Consider the following 23,823-nt stretch of genomic DNA (forward strand, 5'->3'; position numbering starts at 1 on the left):
CTCACTAACACACACTCACTAACACACACTCACTAACACACACTCACTAACACACACTCACTAACACACACTCACTAACACACACTCACTAACACACACTCACTAACACACACTCACTAACACACACTCACTAACATACACTCACTAACATACACTCACTAACATACACACTCACTAACATACACTCACTAACATACACACTCACTAACATACACACTCACACACTCACTAACACACACTCACTAACACACACTCACTAACACACACTCACTAACACACACTCACTAACACACACTCACTAACATACACTCACTAACATACACTCACTAACATACACTCACTAACATACACTCACTAACATACACTCACTAACATACACTCACTAACATACACTCACTAACATACACTCACTAACATACACTCACTAACATACACTCACTAACATACACACACTAACACACACTCACTAACACACACTCACTAACACACACTCACTAACACACACTCACTAACACACACTCACTAACACACACTCACTAACACACACTCACTAACACACACTCACTAACATACACGTTTTTTTTTTTTTTAATCCCCCCAGCCTCCTTACCTGTGGGAGAGCTGAGGGGATTCCCTGGGGTCCAGTGGTGTCACCCGGCGGGCAGTCAGGTTGGCGGGCGCGCGAGGGAGCACTCTCCCCTGAGTGCTTCCTCTTCAGCTCCCTCGCGCGCGCCGCGTACTGATGCCGGAGCCGGAAGATGACGTCATCTTCCGGCTCCGGTTTCAGTGCGGTGCGCGAGGGAGCTGAAGAGGAAGCACTCAGGGGAGAGTGCTCCCTCGCGCGCCCGCCAGCCTGACTGCCCGCCGGGTGACAGCAGGGCCAGCCTCGGGGGGCCCGGAGGTGGCCGGCTCCTGGGCCCCCCAGGAGAAGAGGCTGGCCCAGTGAGTACATACCTGGGTCGCAGGTATGTACGCCACTGGCACCTGCCTAATAAGGTGAAGGCAAAGCAGCTCTGATGCATCAATGCATGGATTCCTCAATACATCTGGATGTGTTCTGTGGTATCTGGCACCAAGACACTACCAGCAAGTTTTGCAAGTTGCAAGGAAGGGCCTCTATGGATTGGATAAGTTGTTCCAGCACATCCTACAGACGCTCAATCGAGAATTTGGAGTTCAAGGTAACACCTTGAACTCGTTGTCATGTTCCTCAAACCATTCATGAAAACTTCTAGCAATGGAGCTGGATGAGTTATCCTGCTGAAAAGGTCCACTGCCATCAGTAATCACCATAGTATGAAGGTTTATGCAACAATCTGTAGAAGGGTGGTATGTGTCCATCCATATGAATGCCAGGTTTCAAGCTTTCCCAGCAGAACATTGCCCAGAACATAACACTGCATCCGCCGAACTATATTCTTCCCATAGTGCATCTTGCTGCCAACAACGGTAAATGACACACACGCACCTGGCCATTCACCTAATCTAAAAGAAAACCTGATTCATCAGAACAGGCAACCATCTTCCATTGCTACAAGGTTCAGTTCTGACGCTCACATCACCATTGTAGGCACTTTTGATAGTGGACAGGGGTCATCATGGGCATGCGACTATGCCCCGTATGCAGAAAACTGTGATTCACTATGTGTTCTGACAACTTTCTATCCTGATCAGCATTAAGTTTTTCAGCAATTTAAGCAGCTCTTCTGTGTGATCAGACCAGACGGTCTAGTCTTTGCTCCCCGCATGCATGAATGCGTCTTGGGCACCCATGACTGACGCCAATTCACTTGTTGTCTTTACACTAATTTTGGTAGGTATGTATTAACCACTGCATGCCAGGAACTCCCCACAAGACTTGCCGTTTTGGAGATACTCTGGTCCAGTCATCTATCCATCACTATTTGGCCCATGTTCAAGTCACTCAGAACTTTCTGCTTTCCCATATTTCATTTCCTGCTTCCGACACATGAAATCCAAGAACTGAATGTTCACTTACTGCCCAACACATCCCACCACTTGACAGATGCCATTGCAATGATAGAATCAATGTTATTCACTTCACCTGTATATATGACCATTGAAAAAAAGCTAAAGAATATGCTATGGGGATATAAAAAGAAATGGCATTACCTTCATGTGTATATCTTATATTATCGTCCAAAGAGGGTTTGTGCTCTGTCTTCTACTATTTTTGCATAAAAGGTGAACATTTTCAAAGGTAAAAAATCCTTACCTTCCCAATACATTGAGCATACGTTGGGGATGCAACACTCACTCAGACAGTTTTGCTCACATATTCTGGGACTGTGCTTTACATTTAGAAATGTATTCAAGCAGTTACAAGCTTTGACCCACTACTCCATTGAGAATGCTTCCTACTATAATAAGCACTGGAAATCATCAACCTCACATCCAACTGGTGTTGGAAGCCATAAAAAAAAATAAAAAATTCATAAAACTATCAATCTCTCCAAGTTCCAAACAAGCTTGGGAAATTCTGGACACAGCTAAATTAGAAATCAACCAAATTTCCACTTAGCAGCTGCCTTCGCCATCTCACTTTTCTCCTACATGTGCACCCGATCTTCAACATCCCTCTCTATCTCATCAGTCCCCATCTTCCTTTTTATGCTTTTGTGTTCATAACAAGTTTTGCTCTGTTACGATGTTTTGATACCAAGCCAACACAAAATTCGTATGTATGTAAACACTAAAAATTAAATAAATACAATAAGTAACCATGACCTTACAATGCATAGGCACATTGGTGGGCTGTAAACGTTAGTCAAAAATATACAAGGGTCTTTGATTGTCTCTAGTTCCCTATCTGGCCATTATGCCTCTGCAGCTCTCTACACACAGGTTAGTTAACCTAGCTGAGGTTATTTATCACATTAAGGAGCTTAATACCTGTAGTTAGTTTTTGGAACCGCGTATGCTATGTAAGCAAGATTAGGTCCAATTACCTTATTTAATCTTTTATATTAACTTCTAAAGAAACTCCGTAAGCTACTTATGATGTGTAGACTATTTCCTCCTGTGGGTATTTTTTTTAAATCAGTGTGAGTGCTTGTATGAATGTGCAATAGTACCCCATTTTTACGAATAATAAAAGTTACATTTTAACGCACGATCTCCCTTTCTTTTTCTTTGAACCTTGCCATCGTACTTTATTGGTTTGAGGGTTAGTTGTTTTGAGTATCCGCTACAGACAGATTTTGGCTATTTTTGCCTACATTTAGTTTTTACATTTTGTTAATTTTTTATTCTTACGTTTCCCTTATATCTATCTCCTGGACAGAACACATTGATAGTAAAAGGATACAAAGGGCACGTTGTCTGCATTGTGAAGAAAATGAGTCACAGCGATGGGACAGTTGGTCAACCAGGTACAAAGCAACATTAATAGTCCAACTCTTGTCTGTACTTTGCTCCCCTAAAATGAAAGGAAATGGAAAAACACAAGACAATGAATACATGTAGTAGATAAGTTGATTCCTTATCAAACAAGACACTGTATAATTTTAGCATAAGCTGTAATATCTATTTTGACAAGCTCTAATTGGGGAATAGAGTGATGGCTATTCGGCCTGATAGGTGTACCATGTCTAATTATCTATCATAACAATAAGCCTTGGAGTATTAGGGGGGTTACATGTATGAAGGCAGGAACCTGTGGTATCGGTTAATGCTCTATGTCAAAGCATGATCAAATATCTATATGTGTTCGAGTAAGTGCTGTTTAGTGAAACCTGAAAAAAAAATTTCTAAGATGCTTCTTTCTTCTCAGTCTTCAAGAACTGTATCAAATAGACTCCTCTATTAATATACTGAAAGTAGGATGCCTAGCTGATAAGTTGTTGATTAACATCATTGTTCAGTAAAGTTGGAATTGTCAGGAATTCAAAGAAAATTCAAAATTTTCGATTTTAATAGCGCACATTTTCCAATTCAGCTATTTGGGATTTAAAGGACTTTTGGACAAACCGGTCATGGCAGACATAGGTTTACAGCAGGAGAAATAAGATTCCCCGATAACAGACACGCAGAGCGCAGTCTTCTTATCCCTGTGCTGACTGATGCAGGTGCGGCATAAACTTAATGGACTTAGAGGAGGGGGTTAAAGGGCTGTTTTATCAACTCTGATGTTAGCGAATTCTAGACATTTGCTAGCAATTCTGCTAACACAATGTGCAGATGAAATATGATTCTCGATCCTGTAAGATTAATTTGTATATGTCATTATAGGTATCCTTTCAAATTTATAAAAATCATTTTGAATTCCTAACAATTCTCACTTTAGTAAATACGCCTGAAAGTATACTCATAAACAAATGAAAACCCCAAACTCCCCCAAAGGATATAACACTGCGGGGCACGTTTCAATGTTGTAGACAATTTGCCTACGTTTGTTTAGATCATAGCAAACCATTTTAATACACACAGAATAACATATCCAGCCAGGCAAAAGTTAACAAAAAACATCAAATGGGTGCTTTACAATCTTCTCTGCTGTCTGCCATGAATGTGCCAGTGGAAGAGGCTTTTGGACCTAATCTGCAGATTAGTGTTGTGGTCTTGTGCTCTGCACTACGAAATGTGTTACTATCATTATTAGCATGCCAGTTTTAGAGCTACCAGTCAGTAAGTCCAATGTATATAACCTACATAACCTAAGCAATCACACAACAAAGTAACACACAATTCACATGAATCTTGCATTCACAATCCAGAATAATACCTTAAAAAAGAGATAGCAAAGTTATGGATCCCCAAGAAGTTAGCAGTCAACGCATTCTGACACACATCTCACAGCACATGCCTAGAAGATCAACGCAGAACACATGCCATCTGAACTTGTGCAACAAACCAACGTTATAATATTCAACACACAATTTCTCCAAAATGTTTATAATTGCTGATCATCGTTGAATTTTTTTAAAAATTTTTTACTTGAAATCAGATATAAGGGATCATATTTTGGGCTTTCCCACCACTCTCAAACAAGGAATATATTTGCTATGAAAAATGCTTATTTAAATCACTATTAGGAAAATAAATACAAGCAATAAAAAAAGAAAACAATTAAGTATGAGGATGTAAGGTCGAGAGCAAGGATCTGCCACATATGGTGTTATGCTTACATGCAGATTCAAACATAGAAAATATTTTATGACATACATGAAAATTGTATCTTGTAATGTTACAGAAGGTTAAAGAGGACCTGTCCCAAGTGATATTTTTGATTTTTGCATAAGCTGATAGCAAAGTTAGTTAGGTATGCGATTTATATCTTTAAAATCCCCCCAAGCTGAAATCAGCAAGGGAACCCCACCATTTGCTGATATCAGCAAGAAAACCTCCTATTTCCTGCTTAAAAAAGGAACCCCATCCCTGCTGAAATTAACAAGGAAACCCCATCCCTGCTGAAATCAGCAGAGGTTATTACTCTAACACTACTGCTAGGGTTAGGGTTGATATGTTGTAAAGGTTAAAGGTATATAGGGGTATTGGTCTGCTCGGGAGAAGTTCCCGAGTACAATTTAGGGAATTTTAAATACTTTATTTCTCATTTGAAAACTAAGCAGAAAAAAAAAAATGTGTACATAAAAATAAAAGAGAACGCCACAAACTTTGGAGTAAAAAAAAAAATGGCACCCCAATAAATCTCAAAATATATGATGTGAGAGTCGCCATGATGTCCAGATTTGCAAATGGTATGTGTTTATGGAGTAATTTAAATATGTTAGCTACTAAAAGGCCTTAAAATGTTAAAATGCACCATAGACTAATCTTCAATTACAAAAAAAAAATGAAAAAAAAAAAAATAGTTCAGTCCTGCATTTTCATAAAAACTTGACAAGGGTATGTGAAGGGATTCATTCTGTATTTAAAAGATGTAGTAGATGTGCAATATATATATATATATATATATATATATATATATATATATATATATATACACACACATTATAATTATATATAATTATATAGAACCTCTGAAGTAGTTTGAAGACCACTTCAAAACAATCAACCACAAACAGGCCAAGCAACAAACCAGTCAAGTTGTTACGGTAACTTGCAATCTAATTCTGAGCTGCATTGTTCAGTTACTAAAAGTAGGCAAGGAAACATTTATATAATAATTTTATATAAATTAACGTATTCTAAAACTTGACAAAGCTTGAGATGATTTTGTGGAGGTATTCCAGAATTGTTCCAGTCTACTTCTGGTCTTACGGAAATTTGCAAAACCAAGCATAAAGGCAAAGGGAAAATCAAGGGGCACCTTGCTTACACCAACAGACCATAGGAAGATTACCAAGAATGAGAGTGGAAGTCCCTACGGGAAAGAGCTATTAAATGAACACTTGAATGAGCAAAGTTACGGGTAACATGGGATTTACAAATAGGAACATACAAAAATGGGGAATGAATAGGAAATAAACAAGAAATATTAAACATCAAACAGAAAAAAGGAAAACATCACAAGGGGGTAAAGAATAGTAGAAATAAACAAAGGAGGTGAAGACACAGGTAATACTGGAAGACGGAATTTAAAGATGAGCAGGAATGTTTAAGACAAGGAGAAGACTTGAGTAATAGCCAATGAGATCATTTTTTATAAATTAAACCATAAAACTAGTGAAGTGATGGCTAATTTAAAGATGCAGTTCGATTAGTTAAATGCACATGTTAAGACCATTTACTGAATGTAGTAATGTTTTGCAACATTTGACAAAAATAAAATCAAATAAAATCATGCTCTTTGAAATTAGATATAAATGCCATAAACCTATATGACTTAGAATGCATCTTTAAACCAGAAAAAGCAAGGTTTTATACATGAAATATAAACCATTACTAAATAAATTTGGAACAAAGACCTGTTTGAGGAGACAAAGAATTGTCATGCTGCTCCCGAGAAGCAACAAGCACCAGTTATGAAGCCCTGCTTCCTGGGGTTTGAGTAGGCACTTCATTCATAAGCAGAGGAGATGGAACTTTAGCACTTTCTATACTCGAAGACTAAAATAAACATTGTGACAGGAGACACAATGATCCTTCACTATATTGTTGTACCAGAGAGTAATTTTTGTTATAGAAAAGAGTGCATCCTACACTACTTATGAAGTTGCAGAGGGCTAAATTTCAGGCAACAGGCCCAAGAGATGACACCATGGAAGGAAAGGAGAGATGAGAGGGGTGTAAGGGTCAGAAAGGTACTGCTTAATAAAGAGAAAGGGTTCACCACCGCAGCAAAGTAACATGTGTGAGTAGAATCACATCAAAGCCGTTATTTAACAAAGACCCACATCAACAGAAGCAAAAAATAAACAGGACCAGCAGTGGCGGGAAGTTGTGCCAATGTATACATACCCGTCGGTTGATCTTATCCCCCTGCAAATTATATATTATAAATTTAATAACTGTTAATAACTGGTAAATTGTTCATCCATTCCTGTACAACCATTGCATTGATGAGATTTTAGGTCCCCAGTGGCCAAAAAGCATAATGAGGAACAAGGCACATTGCTCTTCCGATTCAAATGTTTGTCAGCCATCAGTGTTGATAGAAGATGTTCTATACTTCTTTTTAATGTTATTCATAAAGCAACAAAATGTTCTGACATGACTAACAATTTTAAAGTGGGGTTATGAGAATAAAATTGGGAAACAAGTTAAACATAAGTAAGAGATGTAGAGGGCCCTGCTTGAATGAGCCTGCAATATAGATCAGAGTCAACAAGCCAATTACTGCATCTTAGCTTTACCTCCTAATGTAAATGCAAAGAAAATAAAGCTGGCATAAAACAGATGTAAACCCAGACATCACTTATTTAAAAAGCATAAAAACAAAAAAGGGTGACACTAATATCTATATGTATATCAGTGTGTGAAAAAATATAAAGCAGCAACCAATGATAGTTACATCACCCAAAACACTAATTAAAAAAAAAAAATAGTGCGCTAAACAATTATGCTTACATAATTATTATACACTTTTTTTTATTAAGAAGTGTAATACTTTAACAATTTAGTATGTTTTACAAACCTCCTCTGAAAGAAACTAAAAAATATCGAGTGGTACAATGCATTGTGATAATAAATAAAAGATGTATACTGAAAGATTGCTTATTTATGGGGACAGTGCATCAATATCCATAAATCATTTGGACAATGTACAATGACTCCAAGTTACAAAACTTGTAAACCTCACCAAAAACACACAGAAGTGTGAGTGAAGCGCTAGATCCTACAAGGACTACGTAACCCTTTAGGGGCAGCATATAAACACATACAGATAAAAACAAATAATAGTGCAATACTGTATATAATGGCTGTAGATTATTATTATTACTTATAAAGCGGCAACAAATACCAAAGCACTGTATACAAGGAATGTGAGTAGTGAACACTCACATTTGGATGAGCCTTTTCTATGAATAGGCTCTAAATATGTAAGCTTCTGTGCCTTTAAGGCAGAGATGTGGTGAATATCTTTTAACAGTGGTTACAGGAAAGATATTTACAAAATTTCTGCAAAAGAAGATCATGTTTCTAGTACACCAACAGCATCTAACTCGTCAAGAGCCACCAAGTAAGTACCTATATGATTCCCATTTGTTTTAAAGATAATTTCCAGCTAGCCATTTTAGAAACTTGGACAGCACACTTTTGAGTTTGAAGGAATATGGTTTGCGTTATTTTAGGTTATCGTACATCTTTGCGTCATGCAGCCTCTAGATATATTACCTGTGAAAGAATGTTGGTGCACTGCTGCAGTAAGGAAACTGGTGGGTTACCAATACTTGTGGCCAGTTGCACTCTGAGCAACTGTTCTTTCTGAGTAGAGTTTTCTAGCAAAGCGTGAGCGAGAGCCACTGCTGCGCACCAGTTGGAAAGAGAGTCTGTAGAAAAGAGTCCTCCACATAGCAACTGTCCAGCTGACAACGAAGTAGCTAAAGAAAGAAATGGAAAACGTAAGTGACAATTTAAATAAACGGCGATTTCTCATAATTTCCAAACTTTTTATGGATATCTTCTCAACACTAGTCTTCACCAATTGCCCAAAGTGTTATGGATTTCTATTGGAAGCAGAGTAATTGTCTTTAGTTTGCTGCTTTAGTGCTAAGGCAGTAGTTTCAAATCAGACCTTAACAATTGTGTCCCTGGTTTTATCAATATCCCCATTGGAGCAGAATGGAAACTATCATTAGGAACAATTTGAGAGTTTACAGTATAGAACAGAAAGCCTCACAACATGTATACAAGGTGATATCCCTATTCCAAATAAAGGTCAAAAGTGGTGGCCAGCAGACTGAATGCCCAGAAAATGAGTACTCTTACAAGTAAACATTCAATGCTGCAGAAACTCTACACTGTCTTGAAAACACACTTCTTCATAGCAACCCACTTTGAAACCAACTCAATTCCTTTACTGGTCTCTCTTTGTCCACGTCAGCTGACCATGTCATCTTCCCATAATTCTGTGCTCCACATTGTAACCATCATACTGACCATTAACTCACACCTCAAATATACGTTCACCAACTCAGTTTCTAAATGATTAGGCAGTTCCACGTGTCATGTGATAACTTAATAATATGACATGGTTCTACCTACCAGTAATGATTATAGGAATATATATTTACAGCCTCATTTCCCCTGAACCCTATGACAGTATTAGCACTTATTCTTGGTACAAAGCACTCAGGAAAAGTACAATATTTAGGAATTGCTAAATTCATACATATCAACAACATATTGGGCATGCCTTAACAGGTTTCATGTATTAATAATGGCCATAAAGGACGATATAATACATACATTCAATGTAAATTTAACATTTTAGGCAGCAATAGTCAAAAATCTGAAAAGTTCTCCAAGTGATCTATATATATTTTTTTTTTTATTTTTTTTTTTTTGGTATGGCTATTTTGAGCTTATATTTAAATCTACTTTGAATTCCTGACAATTTATGAATAGCCCTGCTAGTGAATAATGTGTCTGGAAATAAAACGATTGTAAAACATTACCATCAATAGTTGAGGGAAGCAGTGTTGACACAATCTCTCCTTGTCCTTTCTGATTCTTGTACAGGAAGCACTGGAAGCAGTACAGAACAGCACATCTTAAGACAAACGGCTGCCTTTCATTCACCATGGACATCAAAAGCACTACAATTGCAGGCCTTCATAAAAAAAAGTACACAGGAATAGAAAGCACAAATTATGAACGGTTTGTTTTCTACAAAAGGCAAATGTGCATTCTTGCATAGGATTAGTAAACGATATATGCGTAATTGCAGTAATAAAAGTAGGATTTATTTATAGAGTTTATGTAGCTAATGAGATGTATCAAATAGGACAGTAAGAAATAAACAGTGCAAAAGAAATTGGACTACACTACAGCATTTATGATCAGATCTTGGATATATGCACACACCCAATGAACAAGTATTGGAATGTAACAGGTAATTAATACAATGCTCGGCTGAATCAGGTTTGCTGCTAGAATTTCACAGATACACTATATGAGCAGTGAATCACTACTGTGTGATGCCTAATTTAGAATCGTTTTCCAGGCATTCCTATTGTAATACATTAGCAATAATTAACACTGCTTAAGGGATTACTCAAACACTACAACTGCTTCAGTGATTTGAGACTGGTGTCTGGAAGTCAAACAGTTACCGGTACTCTGTTCTTCAGGAAAGGGTCTAAAACTGAGTTATTCCCACAGAAAGTAATGGGCTCAACCCTAAAGTTTATTCAGGTAAATAGAGTCCCGCAAGTGGGAATGATAACATTTTAAGAAAATAAAACTTTATGTATGTTGACTTTAAAATGTGTAAGGATTACACAACATGTGTATATACTGTCCTGTTTCTTAATCTCTGAAGGAAGCTGTTTTAGATCAATTAGTCAATGTTGTTTTTTTTTTGTCAGCAGAGGGAGCCCAAGCTTCAATAATTTTTAACAGTGTTGAGTAAAGCCTTAATGAGCTTATTTCACATTTTACTGAAAAAAGTAAAATAAATGGGAAAAAAAAAAATGCTCATTGACACTTCAGCTCCCTTTGCTGACAAATTACATACTGAAAGAGGTGTGGAAATTAAAAAATAAATAAATAAAAAAAAAATCTACTTCTCCATGGGAATAAAGGGGTAACCAAATTCACTTGTCCCTAATGACAAGCTACTTATCCTGACCTACAAAATAATTTTAATTAGAAATACTAAAGTCCCTACTGTGACCGAAAGCAAGGAATTGTGCTGGAGGGAATCTATATACCTCCCCAGATTTTGCAAGGTTCCTACTTTGTGTAATTAGCCCCAGGGAAATGTGTTATGTTATAATGAATATTGCACTTTAAATATGTGTATATTTGGGCCCGGGGGTGGAGTACTTGGAGAGTAGGGTGGGCCAGTGCTCCACTCCACATTTTGGAAGTTGCTTGGAACCTACAAGTGAGAAGTCCAGTTCCAGAGTTTGAATCCTAATTTAACTCACCTGAAAAGGATTGTCAATTACAGGTGCCATTAACCCCTTCAGGACGGAGTCAATAGTACACGTTCTGATCAAAACAAAACGTAAACAAAAACTGGAATTTGCGCTATATGTCTGTTCAACCGTAGTTCCCCTCTTTCATATTAAATGCACCCACACTTATTATATATCATTTTGTTCAGGAGAAACAGGGCTTTCATTTCATATAAAATATTTGTATATGAAACAATTTATTATGAATAAAATTAAAAAAAACTGAGAAATTTTAATTTATTTTTTTTAATTTGTAGTTCCGTATCACATTTTAGCTGTAAATGTCATAATACTGTTAGGTTTTACTGCAACAAAATGCACATATTTGTAATCAGCGATGTCTCACGAGTACAACAGTACCCCCCATTGACAGGTTTTATGGTGTTTTGGAAAGTTACAGGGTCAAATATAGAACGTTCCATTTTCAAATTGAAATTTGCCAGATTAGTAATGTTACCTTTGAGACGGTGTGGTAGCCCAGGAATGAGAATTACCCCCATAATGGCATACCATTTGAAAAAGTAGACAACCCAAGGTATTGAACGTGAGGTATGTTTAGTTTTTTTTAGTAGCCACTTAGTCACAAACACTGGCCAAAGTTAGCGTTCATATTTGTTTTTGTGTGAAAAAAGCAAAAAACTAATATTTGGCCAGTGTTTGTGACTAAGTGGCTACTAAAAATGACTGGACATACCCCATTTGCAATACCTTGGGTTGTCTACTTTTGCAAATGGTATGCCATCATGGGGGTAATTCTTATTCCTGGGCTACCATACGGTCTCAAAGGCAACATAACTAATCTGGCAAATTTCAATGTCAAAAAAATTAAATGCAAGCCTTATATGTGACTCTCTAACTTTCCAAAACACCATAAAACCTGTACATGGGGGGTACTGTTATTCTCGGGAGATTTCACTAAACACAAATATTAGTGTTTTAAAACAGTAAAACATATTACAACAATAATATAGTCCATAAAAGTGCCGTTTGTTTGTAAAAAATGCAAAAAACGTCACTTTTACTTAAAATATCATCGTTGTAATACATTATTTGAATTCAGCGAAGTCTCCCGAGTAAAACAGTACCCCCTATATACAGGTTTTATGGTGTCTTGGAGAGTTACAGGGTCAAATATAGTGCTTGCGAATTAAATTCTCGGCACTTTCTCCCTGTGTTGTCAGGCATGTCAATCAAATTTTAATTAATCAAATGACATAATTATGTTAAAAAATTACTTAAATATACACGTAGAATTTTAATATATATGCATTTATAGGTATATAAATTCTACGTGTATACTAATGTAATCTTTTATGTAATTATATGTATTTATCTCTATATATATATATTTGCGGTTATTTGTATTTTATATATAGATAGATATATATAGAATGTCATTCTAAGTGTATTCTGTTTCCAATATATATATATTAATAACAAAATACAGTTAGAATGAAATTACATATGAATATATAATTTATTTTATATTTTGTTTCAATATTTTATTTATTTATTTAATTATTTTATTTATTTATTATTGTAATTATACGTGTATATATATATATAATATATATATATGTAGATCTATTATATATATAATATATATACATATTATATATATGTAACGTCATTCTAAGTGTATTTTAATACTATATATATACTAATATTGATATTAAAATACATTACGTATGACGTTACCTATATATAATATGTATATATATTATATATATAATATATATACATATTATATATATATAAAAAGGCATTTAATTTATTTTATAACATTTTAATATTTTTTTTTTTTACACTACCTACCAGCAGGGGGACTGTCTAATATTTTAGACAGTCCCCCTGCTGGCAGATCCATAGCCAGCTATAGGGGACCATGTGATCGCTCTTTGAGAGCGATCACATGGCCCCCGGGGGCCTCATTTGCCGGAGGGGGGCTGCCTGGGCTCTCAGGCAGCCCCCCAGAAGAGGATCGCGGCGGAGGTGAGTACCTCCTAGCTCCTGGGGCTGCAAGCCGTTACGGCGTTCTATGCCGCCGCAACGGCTTTAAAGCCCTTTAAAGCCGCGACGGCATAGAACGCCGTAACGGCGTTAAGGGGTTAAGTACTCTCCTGCCAAAGGAGGAGAGAAATTGTGTTTGATTTCTGTGAGTGGAAACAGAGAGCTGAAAAACCCTGAAACAGTAAGGTTGTTGTTTATGTTGGGAAATGGACAAGCCATCCAACCCAGTTAGCTAATTATTTTGTTTAGTTAGTGCTCAGAAGAGCAAGGATTTTGTTTTATATATTTTGTTACAACCTTTTATACCTTACTGTGCATTTATTTTGGAACCACAATAAAAAGAGCAAGTCCTTTTACCTCATCCAGCGTGTGAAGTGTCTCTAAAGCCTGAAAAGACTGTGTGTAACACCCCAATCCCAGGACAAGGTACCAAGGGAAAGGAGTACTTTTGTCACACTACCTAGAGTGTCTCTCCCTCTGTCCTTACTCAGTGTGCTAGCAGCATGTATATGCTGTGTATAATGTTTGTATGGTATGTTCTGGCTGTGTGTAGGCATGTGTGCAAGGGTGCTCTATGTTTTTTCCCCCTCTCTCGGCTTACCTACAGTGCAGGTGGGGATTATGAACCCTGGTGGTCCATCAAAGGTTAAACAAATCCAGTAGGGGATAGAAAAAGTCCCTGGTGGTCCAGCAAGGATATACAATTTCTGGTGGACCAGCAGGGGTTAAAATATTACAGCATGAGGGCTTAACAACTAAGACACGGAAGGAAGCGGGAAGCTCAGTAGCTAGCAGCTAAGAATGCTCCTGTGCATTATGCCCCCGAGCTGACAGGAGAAGGAAGACAGCCCGTATGGAAGGTAGAGCATCCCGGAGAGCCATGTGAGAGAGCCATGTGAGGGAGCCTGTGGGTTGCAGCTCCTTCAGGTGCAAATCACATATAATTGTTCATTCATGGTCCAGTGCTCATTAGTGAGTGCAAGACTGTGAGTCAGCGATGACTTTGTTTTGAACCCAATAGAGATTCAAACCACACGCTCCCCGGCCCAGCATCGTGGCAGCCCTGCTGCTTGCCCAGCAAAAGGGGGTGAGGACTTCCAGCCAATGTCGGGCAATAAGAATTCCCCATCCCTGATACTGAATAAGTGATCTAAAAAAACTTTTTGCATTTCCTTCAGAGATTAAATAACATATAGGACCGATGTCAGCGGAGGAAGATTAGGCCGGGAGGTAGGAGGATTATGGAAAGACGACATGTAGGAAGGTTTACTCTGAACAAAAACTGTGTTTTCTTAAAACACTGCTTTTGAGTTGGAGTAAAAATTTTTTAAGTGTTCCCAGCCTGTCACATGCAGGGTTTTTGTGCAACTCAACAGCATACTAAAAGGTAGCCAATGGCAAATGGATTTTGTTTTATAATTTACACCTTATGCCAGGCTGTTATAGAAAAAGCAATTTAACTACCAAAGTACATGCATGGGTATGGCATTTCGGAAGGAACTCTCTATGTAATGGTACAAGTGAACTACATCTTGTTTGAGACCTAAGAGGAAATAACAAGGGCAAGCTACTAAGTATTGGTCCATTTTCAATCATCACATAAACTCTGCTACCCAAACACTAAAAAGTGTACCCAGAGTATAGTGGGGTGCTAAATATCTTAGCAACACAGCACAGCACCAAGGGGTTAAAAAAAATCAAAATAAAGAATAAAGAAAAGCTAATAATTAGTTACATATCAGGACATAAGCAGACATTGTGCAGACATTATTCAATGACAGGCAAAATGTAACTGTCCAGCTGAAATTTGATTTATTTAACAAACACTGTACTGTAAAAGAGGAGAAATGTTTTTAAAAATAAAAATTGTTACCTTTAAATTGTATCATTGCCTACGAACAACACAAACATACATACAGTTATTACCTTGGAGGATTTGATGGAGCATTTACAGAAGCAAAATAATCTTGATTAACTTGGCTGCCTCGGATAACTTCAGAAACTGTGTTTATGGTCTGTTGAAAACACACAAATCAAAGGAACTTAGCAGTTTCCAGTAAATATCACATCAGTTAGATTTTGACAGTGAGATTCCAAAATTTGCCAGTTCAGCAGAACCATAACAGAAGATTACTTCGTAGATAACTAAACCCCTACAATTTGGTCAGGGCACATATAGAGCACATAATGTAACATTTAAAGGGTTACTGAAGCTTTATTGTCCATTTTTATTAAAATAGCTTGAAATACTTTAGTGCTGATATTTTCCGGGATTCCCTTGTTTTGTACCTGAACAATCCAGTGTTGGGTCCCAGATTATTTCCAAACCTACTTTGTCGTCAACACTACGTCTCAGTCTTCCACGTTGCAGTCCAATCAAATGCTTCTCATAGAGAAGCAATGATGAACCGCAGGAACATTCAGAGGAAGAATGAGGTTACTGTGTGCCGTGGCTGCAACTAGACCCTGGCACTAAAGTGCAGATTATGCTGTATGTGCAACGTTTCCAGCGTATAAAGTATACTTGCTCAATGACCACTTCTAAAAGCAGAAATAAAGTAACCGTTTAAACAATCCATGGAAGATGGATAGCAAGTAAATAAACAGATTCCAGTTAGACTAAATGTAGACATATAGTAGACCAGTCTGAATAAAAGTGAGATTTCAGTTGGGCTTTATCAAAAGACTTGTGCTGCATTTCATTGCACTGCTTGTGCTCTGCAGTGCAATGAAATGCACAACGGGTCGTTTATTCTTCCACACAATTTATCTCAGTATATCATTTTATATATACAGAGGAAGAGAATCTACTTACCTCTGTCAAAATGTCAGCAGGAACCCCAGTTGCCATCAAGATTATGCAGAGCTGCTGTAACAGGCCACACTGGAACATTGATTTCTGACAGCTACTGGTGGCACCCGGAGGATTTATGGGAGATACCAGCACTCTGACAAGCTGAAAGAAAAAGGAAGCACAACTACACATCAGTCTTTTCTAGGATTTATTTTCTATGTCATGTTATTTTAAACAGGTAAATTAGAAGGTTACCACACTCACCAGGCTACCAAGGTACACCCGTTCCGGGGAATGCCAGGCCCCATGTAAAGTGTATAGAATAAAGTAGTGATCCAGGCACTCAAATTGATAACAAACAGCAGCTTTATTGGAGCAGAACACGCAGCAACGTTTCGACCCCACTGGGTCTTTGTCAAGCTGCGTGTTCTGCTCCAAGCTGCTGATTGCTATCAATTTGAGTGCCTGGACCACTACTTTATGTTATTTAAAATAAACAGGGTTATTTGCTAAAGTTAGAATTGCTGAGAATGCAAAGTGAATTTAAAATTGAAAGCTAAAATGTTAAATTCACTAAAATAAAAACAGAATTGCCTTGGAGTTTTGTTTTTTTTCTAATTTAGCTATTTTGGCTTTAATTTTGAAATTCACTTTTAATTACTGTTAAATCTTATTTTAGTGAATAACCCTGAAATAGACTAAAAAATACATGTACATTGTTTCAAGTTAAAATAGAACAACTATGTTTTGGGCTGAGAATGATGGAAATCACACTTCAAGGCAACAACCAAGATTTACAGCTGCTGTAATGAATTACGCATATGCTTGTGGGGTTAAATAACAAAAAATAGTTTCTCTCTCACAAATACTATTCCAGGTATAAAAATAAGGGAAGAAGGGCATAATTAACAAGAGCAGAAAATCACAGCTGTCAGGGAGTGAAAAAGCTTTAGACACGTATATACCAATATTACATATGTATATACCAGATGAATGTAATTCTCACAATGAGTCATTGCGTGTATCAGTGTGTGGTATAGCAATCCAATGCAATTAGATCTGAAGCGCTGGGATGGCAATCTCTCAGTCAGCCCAGTGCTGCAGATAGACTTACATTAATAGTATTGCAAGATACAGGACTATGAAGAATGTGTGGGGGAAATAGGGTCTTGGAGTTGTTCTTGAGGGGAGGGAAAAGAATATGAGTGCAACAGGCAGTATTGGTGGAGTAAGAAATGTACACTAACAGTAGAATTAGGAGGAGCTCCTGCAGCATAGAGGCAAAAAGGCAAAGGGGTCAGAAAATGTAAAAGGAAAATGAAACTAATATGGTTAGGATGACGGTGATAAGAATGGAGCAAGGACAAGATTACAGACAAGAAGTTTACAGATATGGAAAATATGAATATATATTATAATAGTCAAGTACTGAGAGTTTGTGAGAAGAGGAAGTTCAATGGGCTTTAAGTATTGAGGTAAAAAATTAACAGGAATATATGTTGAGAAAGCCGAGAGGGGAGACGTATGCTTTACATGGTAGGACAAGAATATAAAATGGATGGAGGGGCTGATGCACAAATTAAAGGAGCAGAAACAAAAATTAAGAGAAAACTGAGGGGACAAGAAATAACAAAAAGGAAAGAATGTGAGCAAAGGAAGTATAAAATAGCCTGCCTACTGCCATCAGACTCTCCCATAGTCTTCAATTGATTAACCCCTTAAGGACCAAACTTCTGGAATAAAAGGGAATCATGACATGTCACACATGGCATGTGTCCTTAAGGGGCTAAAACCCATCTCTTTAGGAAAGCTTATGGCCTCCCAGAGTAACCTCTACCTCACATACCTGTCTCTTGCTCTCTCCTAAAGGGCAGCACTCTATTCTCTCCTCCAGTCTGCTTCACTCCCACCTTATTCGATTGCCATTTCCTGTCCTATTGTATTTTATACCCCACCTCCTATAGACTGTAAGCTCGTTTGAGCAGGGTCCTCCTCAACCTATCGTTCCTGTAAGTTTTCTTGTAATTGTCCTATTTATAGTTAAATCCAACCCCTCCCCCCCCCCCCCCATAATATTGTAACGCGCTACGGATCTGTTGGCGCTATAGAAATGGTAATAATAAAGAGAATGTGGTTATTTATTTCCACTACTAGATTCCAGCATACAATATAGCTTAGACCAGCAGAGGAATGTTCTTCAAACTCCAATCACAATATTCAGAGATAGAATTCAACAAAACGGCTCTATTTTTCCCCACACAGGTTGAAAGTCTGGCAATATTGTGGTTCTAACGAGTGCTGTGCTGATGGATCCTTGCTGTAAAAATACATACCTGCAACATCAAATGAAGATTTGTCACTTTTTGGGCAGACCATCCCGAGTTGTCATCTCCAACTTCAAACCATGGTTTCATGCGTTGTATATATGAGCCTTCTTTGAAAAAGTTCTGATTGGAGTTGTTATATTTCAAAAGGTTTTGAAGTAACAACAGACAATCCTCAACTACAATACCTAGAATAATACAAAGGGAACTGAAATGTATATAATGTTCAAAGTTTGAAAAATGGTAGATAAAATTGATCATGTTTTTTATTTTATACTTTAAAGATTTGACATCAAGGAGAGGGTTACAAAATAGCTTGAACATTAATTCCACTGATGTGTTTAAAATGGACATAAACATCTTATCAACACTATCCCACTTTTTTTTTTTTTAAGTTTCTTTTTTCCTCATTCTTCACCAACAATTGTTAAATCTGTTAGTGTCTTTATTTTCTGGATGTAATAAGTGCCAGAGAAAGAAAAAGGTCAGTTTTACTTGTGTTCCACGGATCTAGTTTACAAATCACTGATCTACAATAGACCTGACACCAATGTAAACCCTTGTAAACCACGTTATAAAACATTTTTTTATCAGTGAATAAGAAGAAAACAGGGAGAACACAAACAAAAGTGCAGAGCTTAGGTTAGCATTTTTACACAGCTGGCATTTTTTTTAAATGATCAAATACAGCGTACAGGAAGGAGATATAATATAAACAAGGGATATCTGGGCAAAGTCTATACAGATTGTTATATAGGTTTTAGCAAGGCATAGCAACGCCCTGATGGGCATAGACCAGTGTAATAATGAAAAATAACATTATTTCATAAAGGTACTCTCATAAATCAATTTAAAAAACAAAAACACACTATATATATATATATATATATATATATATATATATATATAAAAAAAATACTATATGCTATAGTCAAAGGTAAGATAAAACACTAAGACAAAAGGAAAATATGTTAAAGGACCACTATAGGCACCCAGACCACTTCAGCTTAATGAAGTGGTCTGGGTGCCTGGTCCAGCTAGGGTTAACCCTTTTTTTTTTCTTTTTAATAAACAGCAGTTTCAGAGAAACTGCTACCGTATATACTCGAGTATAAGCCGACCCGAATATAAGCCGAGGCCCCTAATTTTACCAAAAAAAACTGGGAAAACTTATTGACTCGAGTATAAGACTAGGGTGGGAAATGCAGCAGCTACTGGTAAATTTCTAAATAAAATTAGATCCTAAAAAAAATATATTAATTGAATATTTATTTACAGTGTGTGTATAATGAATGCAGTGTGTGTGTGTGTATATGAATGCAGTGTGTGTGTATATGAATGCAGTGTGTGTGTATGAATGCAGTGTGTGTGTATGAATGCAGTGTGTGTGTATGAATGCAGTGTGTGTATATGAGTGCAGCGTGTGTGTATGAGTGCAGCGTGTGTGTATGAGTGCAGCGTGTGTGTATGAATGCAGCGTGTGTGTATGAATGCAGCGTGTGTGTATGAGTGCAGCGTGCGTGTATGAGTGCAGCGTGCGTGTATGAGTGCAGCGTGCGTGTATGAGTGCAGTGTGCGTGTATGAGTGCAGTGTGTGTATAAGTGCAGTGTGTGTGTGTGTGTGTGTGTGTGTTGCAGAGCCTTGGTGGGGGGTTTGCAATTTTTTTTATTATTTTAATTTTTATTATTATTATTATTTTTTATTTAGTTTCATTATTATTATTTTTTTATTATTTAATTTAATTTTTTTTTTTTTATTCTTACTATATATATTTTTCGTGCCCCCTCCCTGCTTGATATATGGCAGGGAGGGGGGCTCTCCTTCCCTGGTGGTCCAGCATTGGTAGTTCAGTGGGGGGGAGAGGGGGGCTGGCAGAGCTGTAACTTACCTCTCCTGCAGCTCCTGTCAGCTCCCTTCTCCTCCGCGCCGTCCGTTCAGCTCTTCTGTCAGCTCACACTCTAAGTCTTGCGAGAGCCGCGGCTCTCGCGAGACTTACAGTGGGAGCTGACCGAGGTGCTGAATGGACGGCGCGGAGGAAGAGGGAGCTGACAGGAGCTGCAGGAGAGGTAAGTAAACTCTCTGACAGCCCCCACAGCCCCAGTCTGTATTATGGCAATGCAAATTGCCATAATACAGACTATTGACTCGAGTATAAGCCGAGTTGGGGTTTTTCAGCACAAATAATGTGCTGAAAAACTCTGCTTATACTCGAGTATATACGGTATGTTTATGTTAGGGTTAATCCAGCCTCCAGTGGCTGTCTCTTGACAGCCGGTAGAGGCGCTTGCGTGATTCTCACTGTGAAAATCACAGTGAGAAGACGCCAGCGTCCATAGGAAAGCATTGATAATGCTTTCCTATGAGACCGGCTGAATGCGCGCGCGGCTCCATCTAACTAGCCCTCATTTATCGCATACAGCTGCACAGGGGGTAAGTTTAGTCCTCCTTGCCTCAAATGCTTTGCTTATAAATACTGTTTTATAGCATCAGAATGTTTACGGCTTGTCCTGAGGAAAGAGTTGGGACTGAAATGTCAACAACTGTTAGACAACTTTGTACAATACTACAGAAACTTCCAAGTGAATAAAGATTTGTTTTCTACAAGACCGTGAGTGCAGATAAACAACTTTGCTGTATTGTATTTGGAGGCCAATATCTAGCCCGGTGTGGAAATAAAAGTTGGGCATATATATATATATATATATATATATATATATATATATATATATATATATATATATACACACATATACACACACACACACACACACAAAGCTTTGCAATATTGCCCAACTCTTATTTCCATACATATATATATATATATATATAATAGATATATATATATATACACACACACACACGAAGAAAAATATGTTAAAGCAAAACCAGCAGCAATTAGTTTTACTGCTTACTTCTTCTGCCTTAATTATATATCTCCAGCAGAGTAGAAGCATCCTTTATCCAACAAGCCCTCATTTAACTTTGAATATCTTACATGGTTCCCTAGGCAATCAAAAAGACATCAACTGATGCCATTTTTTTTTACCTTATGTGAGATTTCCCCTGTTAAACAAAAAAAGCTCTCAAAGTGGAAGCTGCTGCTCTGTTGGAGATCCCCAATTACCACTGAAAATGTAAAGCTTTAAAAACGGAAGGCTTGTTTTATTCTTCTTTTTATATTATTGCTTATAGGGAATCTATTTTGACATGTATGCCTTTTATCAGACCATACCAAAAAAAAAAAAAAAAAGATATTCAACCATACTTTTACTGTTAAAGCAGAATAGTCATATTTTTGGGGTAAAACTCATTACCAAACCAAAATACTGTCTAAGTTTTTTATTATTATTATTCTACCTCGTTTCTCAAAAAACAAACAAATGTTTACATAATGTTGAGGTAATGCTGAGGGTACTATATCATGAAGCCTTCTTCCTAAAGATGACGGCCTAATCAAAGTTTTATGAGCTACTAGCATGCCGATGTAAGCTCACGTCATCTTCATCAATTTACAAAGCAAATGAAACCAACTGGCTTCTATAGGCACTAATAAAAAGTAAAGGCAATGATATTATATTTCTGCACCTTTTATTAATAACTTTTAATGGGTCACACCAAAAAATGGTGTATATGGTCAGAAATGTAATATAAGAAACACATGACAGGTTTGCAAAATGTATTGCAAGATCTAGAACTCTACTGCATGCAGATTAAGAAAGTTAAGCTGTCTTATCGTAAGCATGTTCAGCAAATTGTGTATGTGCTTAATGAGTCGAGAGAAAGAGCTACAAATGCTAAGTGGAACCAATTTTTAACAATCAAAATGCACTGAAAGGCTCTAATATTTTACTCTGCACGTATAAAGATGCAGAGAATGACTTGAGACCAAATTATAATTGCCGGCTTGTTCATCTTTTGAGAACACTTAGGGCTAAAATAGATTCATGGAATGGCAGAGAGACATACCTCCATCACTATTTCCTTCTTCTGATATTATGTCAAGAAGTCTTTCAAAGGCATTTTCAAAGGCGACAATTTTCTGAATAGCAGCATTACTTTTTGTCAATTGCTGTAGCAATAAAAGCCCCTGCAGAAGAAATCATTACAAAGAATTAACTATAACAGATGTATTGCAAGGCAGTATTAATAAAATAAAAACAAACTCCCTGTCAAGCACCATTTCAATGACATCAAACCATAGCAAATATTGAATCAATGTGCATAAAGTTGTTCTTGCTCTCTTCCCTATCACTCTCCTCCCCCCTGCCTTTAGTTATAACTCTCTTCCTTATCACTTTATTGAAAACCCAAAACCAACTCGGACATACATAACAAATAAATATATGAAGGGCAAGTGTATGATTGTACAGATAAGAAATCCAGAATGTAAAGCGAAACTGTTCAACTGTGCAATACCTCCCCCCACCCCTCCTCAACTTCTCTTCTGTAACTACACCCCCACTTACCCTGTTACATAACCCAATACGCACCACAAATAAAGAATTCTAACAAAATAATAATAAAAACAAAAAATCGATAGAGCATCCGTATCCCCTCCCTTTTCTATTTTGTACCCCTCCCTAACCCTTAGATTCAGAGCTGCAACAAATGTTACATACAGAGTACTATTGTATAAACAAACAATAGATACTGTAACCAAAGATGAATCGTACCAAACCTGTTTCTTATGTATGATTGTCATTAACAACGAAAATAAGCTCTGCGAACTTTGTAACAACAATCTTACTCCCTTGTTTTATTCTGTACCCTTACCCAAACGACAATGAAAACATTTCAAAAACATGTAAAATTAAAGAATTTAAAAAAAAAAAAAGTTGTTCTTGCACTTCTGGATATTTTCAGGCGATAGACGCAGTGTATACATCATTTATACAGCCACACTGGTTCCTAGAAACATCTTAATCAGGTGTGAATATCTCACTAAGGAACTGTAAATGAGCATTCTACATTTGTACTTAACGCTCTGATTGTATCCCCATGCTTGAGTTGAGCAATTTCTTTTTTTTTTTAAACATCCTATAAATGATACATAAAATGGTATTTGCAGAAATATTACATTATTCATATTTCAAGAGCTTGCATTTGCTGCATCAATTCAGGCTTTGCAGTTGACCTCCAAAGAGA

The 23,823-nt window shown here is 37.2% G+C and overlaps 1 protein-coding gene across 4 annotated transcripts in view; it reads right to left on the reverse strand.

The window, feature by feature from the left end:
• USO1 (USO1 vesicle transport factor) overlaps nt 1-23,823 on the reverse strand; it is a 68,431-nt gene that overhangs the window by 15,497 nt on the left and 29,111 nt on the right. For 2 of the 4 annotated variants that reach the window (XM_063458656.1, XM_063458654.1), the window contains 8 exons: nt 22,645-22,765; nt 18,687-18,865; nt 16,375-16,515; nt 15,486-15,574; nt 10,044-10,198; nt 8,761-8,966; nt 7,384-7,404; nt 3,329-3,439 (listed from right to left, as the gene is read on the reverse strand). In XM_063458656.1, the coding sequence (XP_063314726.1) occupies nt 3,329-3,439; nt 7,384-7,404; nt 8,761-8,966; nt 10,044-10,198; nt 15,486-15,574; nt 16,375-16,515; nt 18,687-18,865; nt 22,645-22,765 (1,023 nt within the window). The remainder of the gene's footprint in view (nt 1-3,328; nt 3,440-7,383; nt 7,405-8,760; nt 8,967-10,043; nt 10,199-15,485; nt 15,575-16,374; nt 16,516-18,686; nt 18,866-22,644; nt 22,766-23,823) is intronic. The other 2 variants (XM_063458655.1, XM_063458657.1) reach the window with 1 other exon arrangement.

This window comes from Pelobates fuscus, chromosome 6, assembly GCF_036172605.1.
Source record: "Pelobates fuscus isolate aPelFus1 chromosome 6, aPelFus1.pri, whole genome shotgun sequence".
In the NCBI taxonomy this organism is placed as follows: domain Eukaryota; kingdom Metazoa; phylum Chordata; class Amphibia; order Anura; family Pelobatidae; genus Pelobates; species Pelobates fuscus.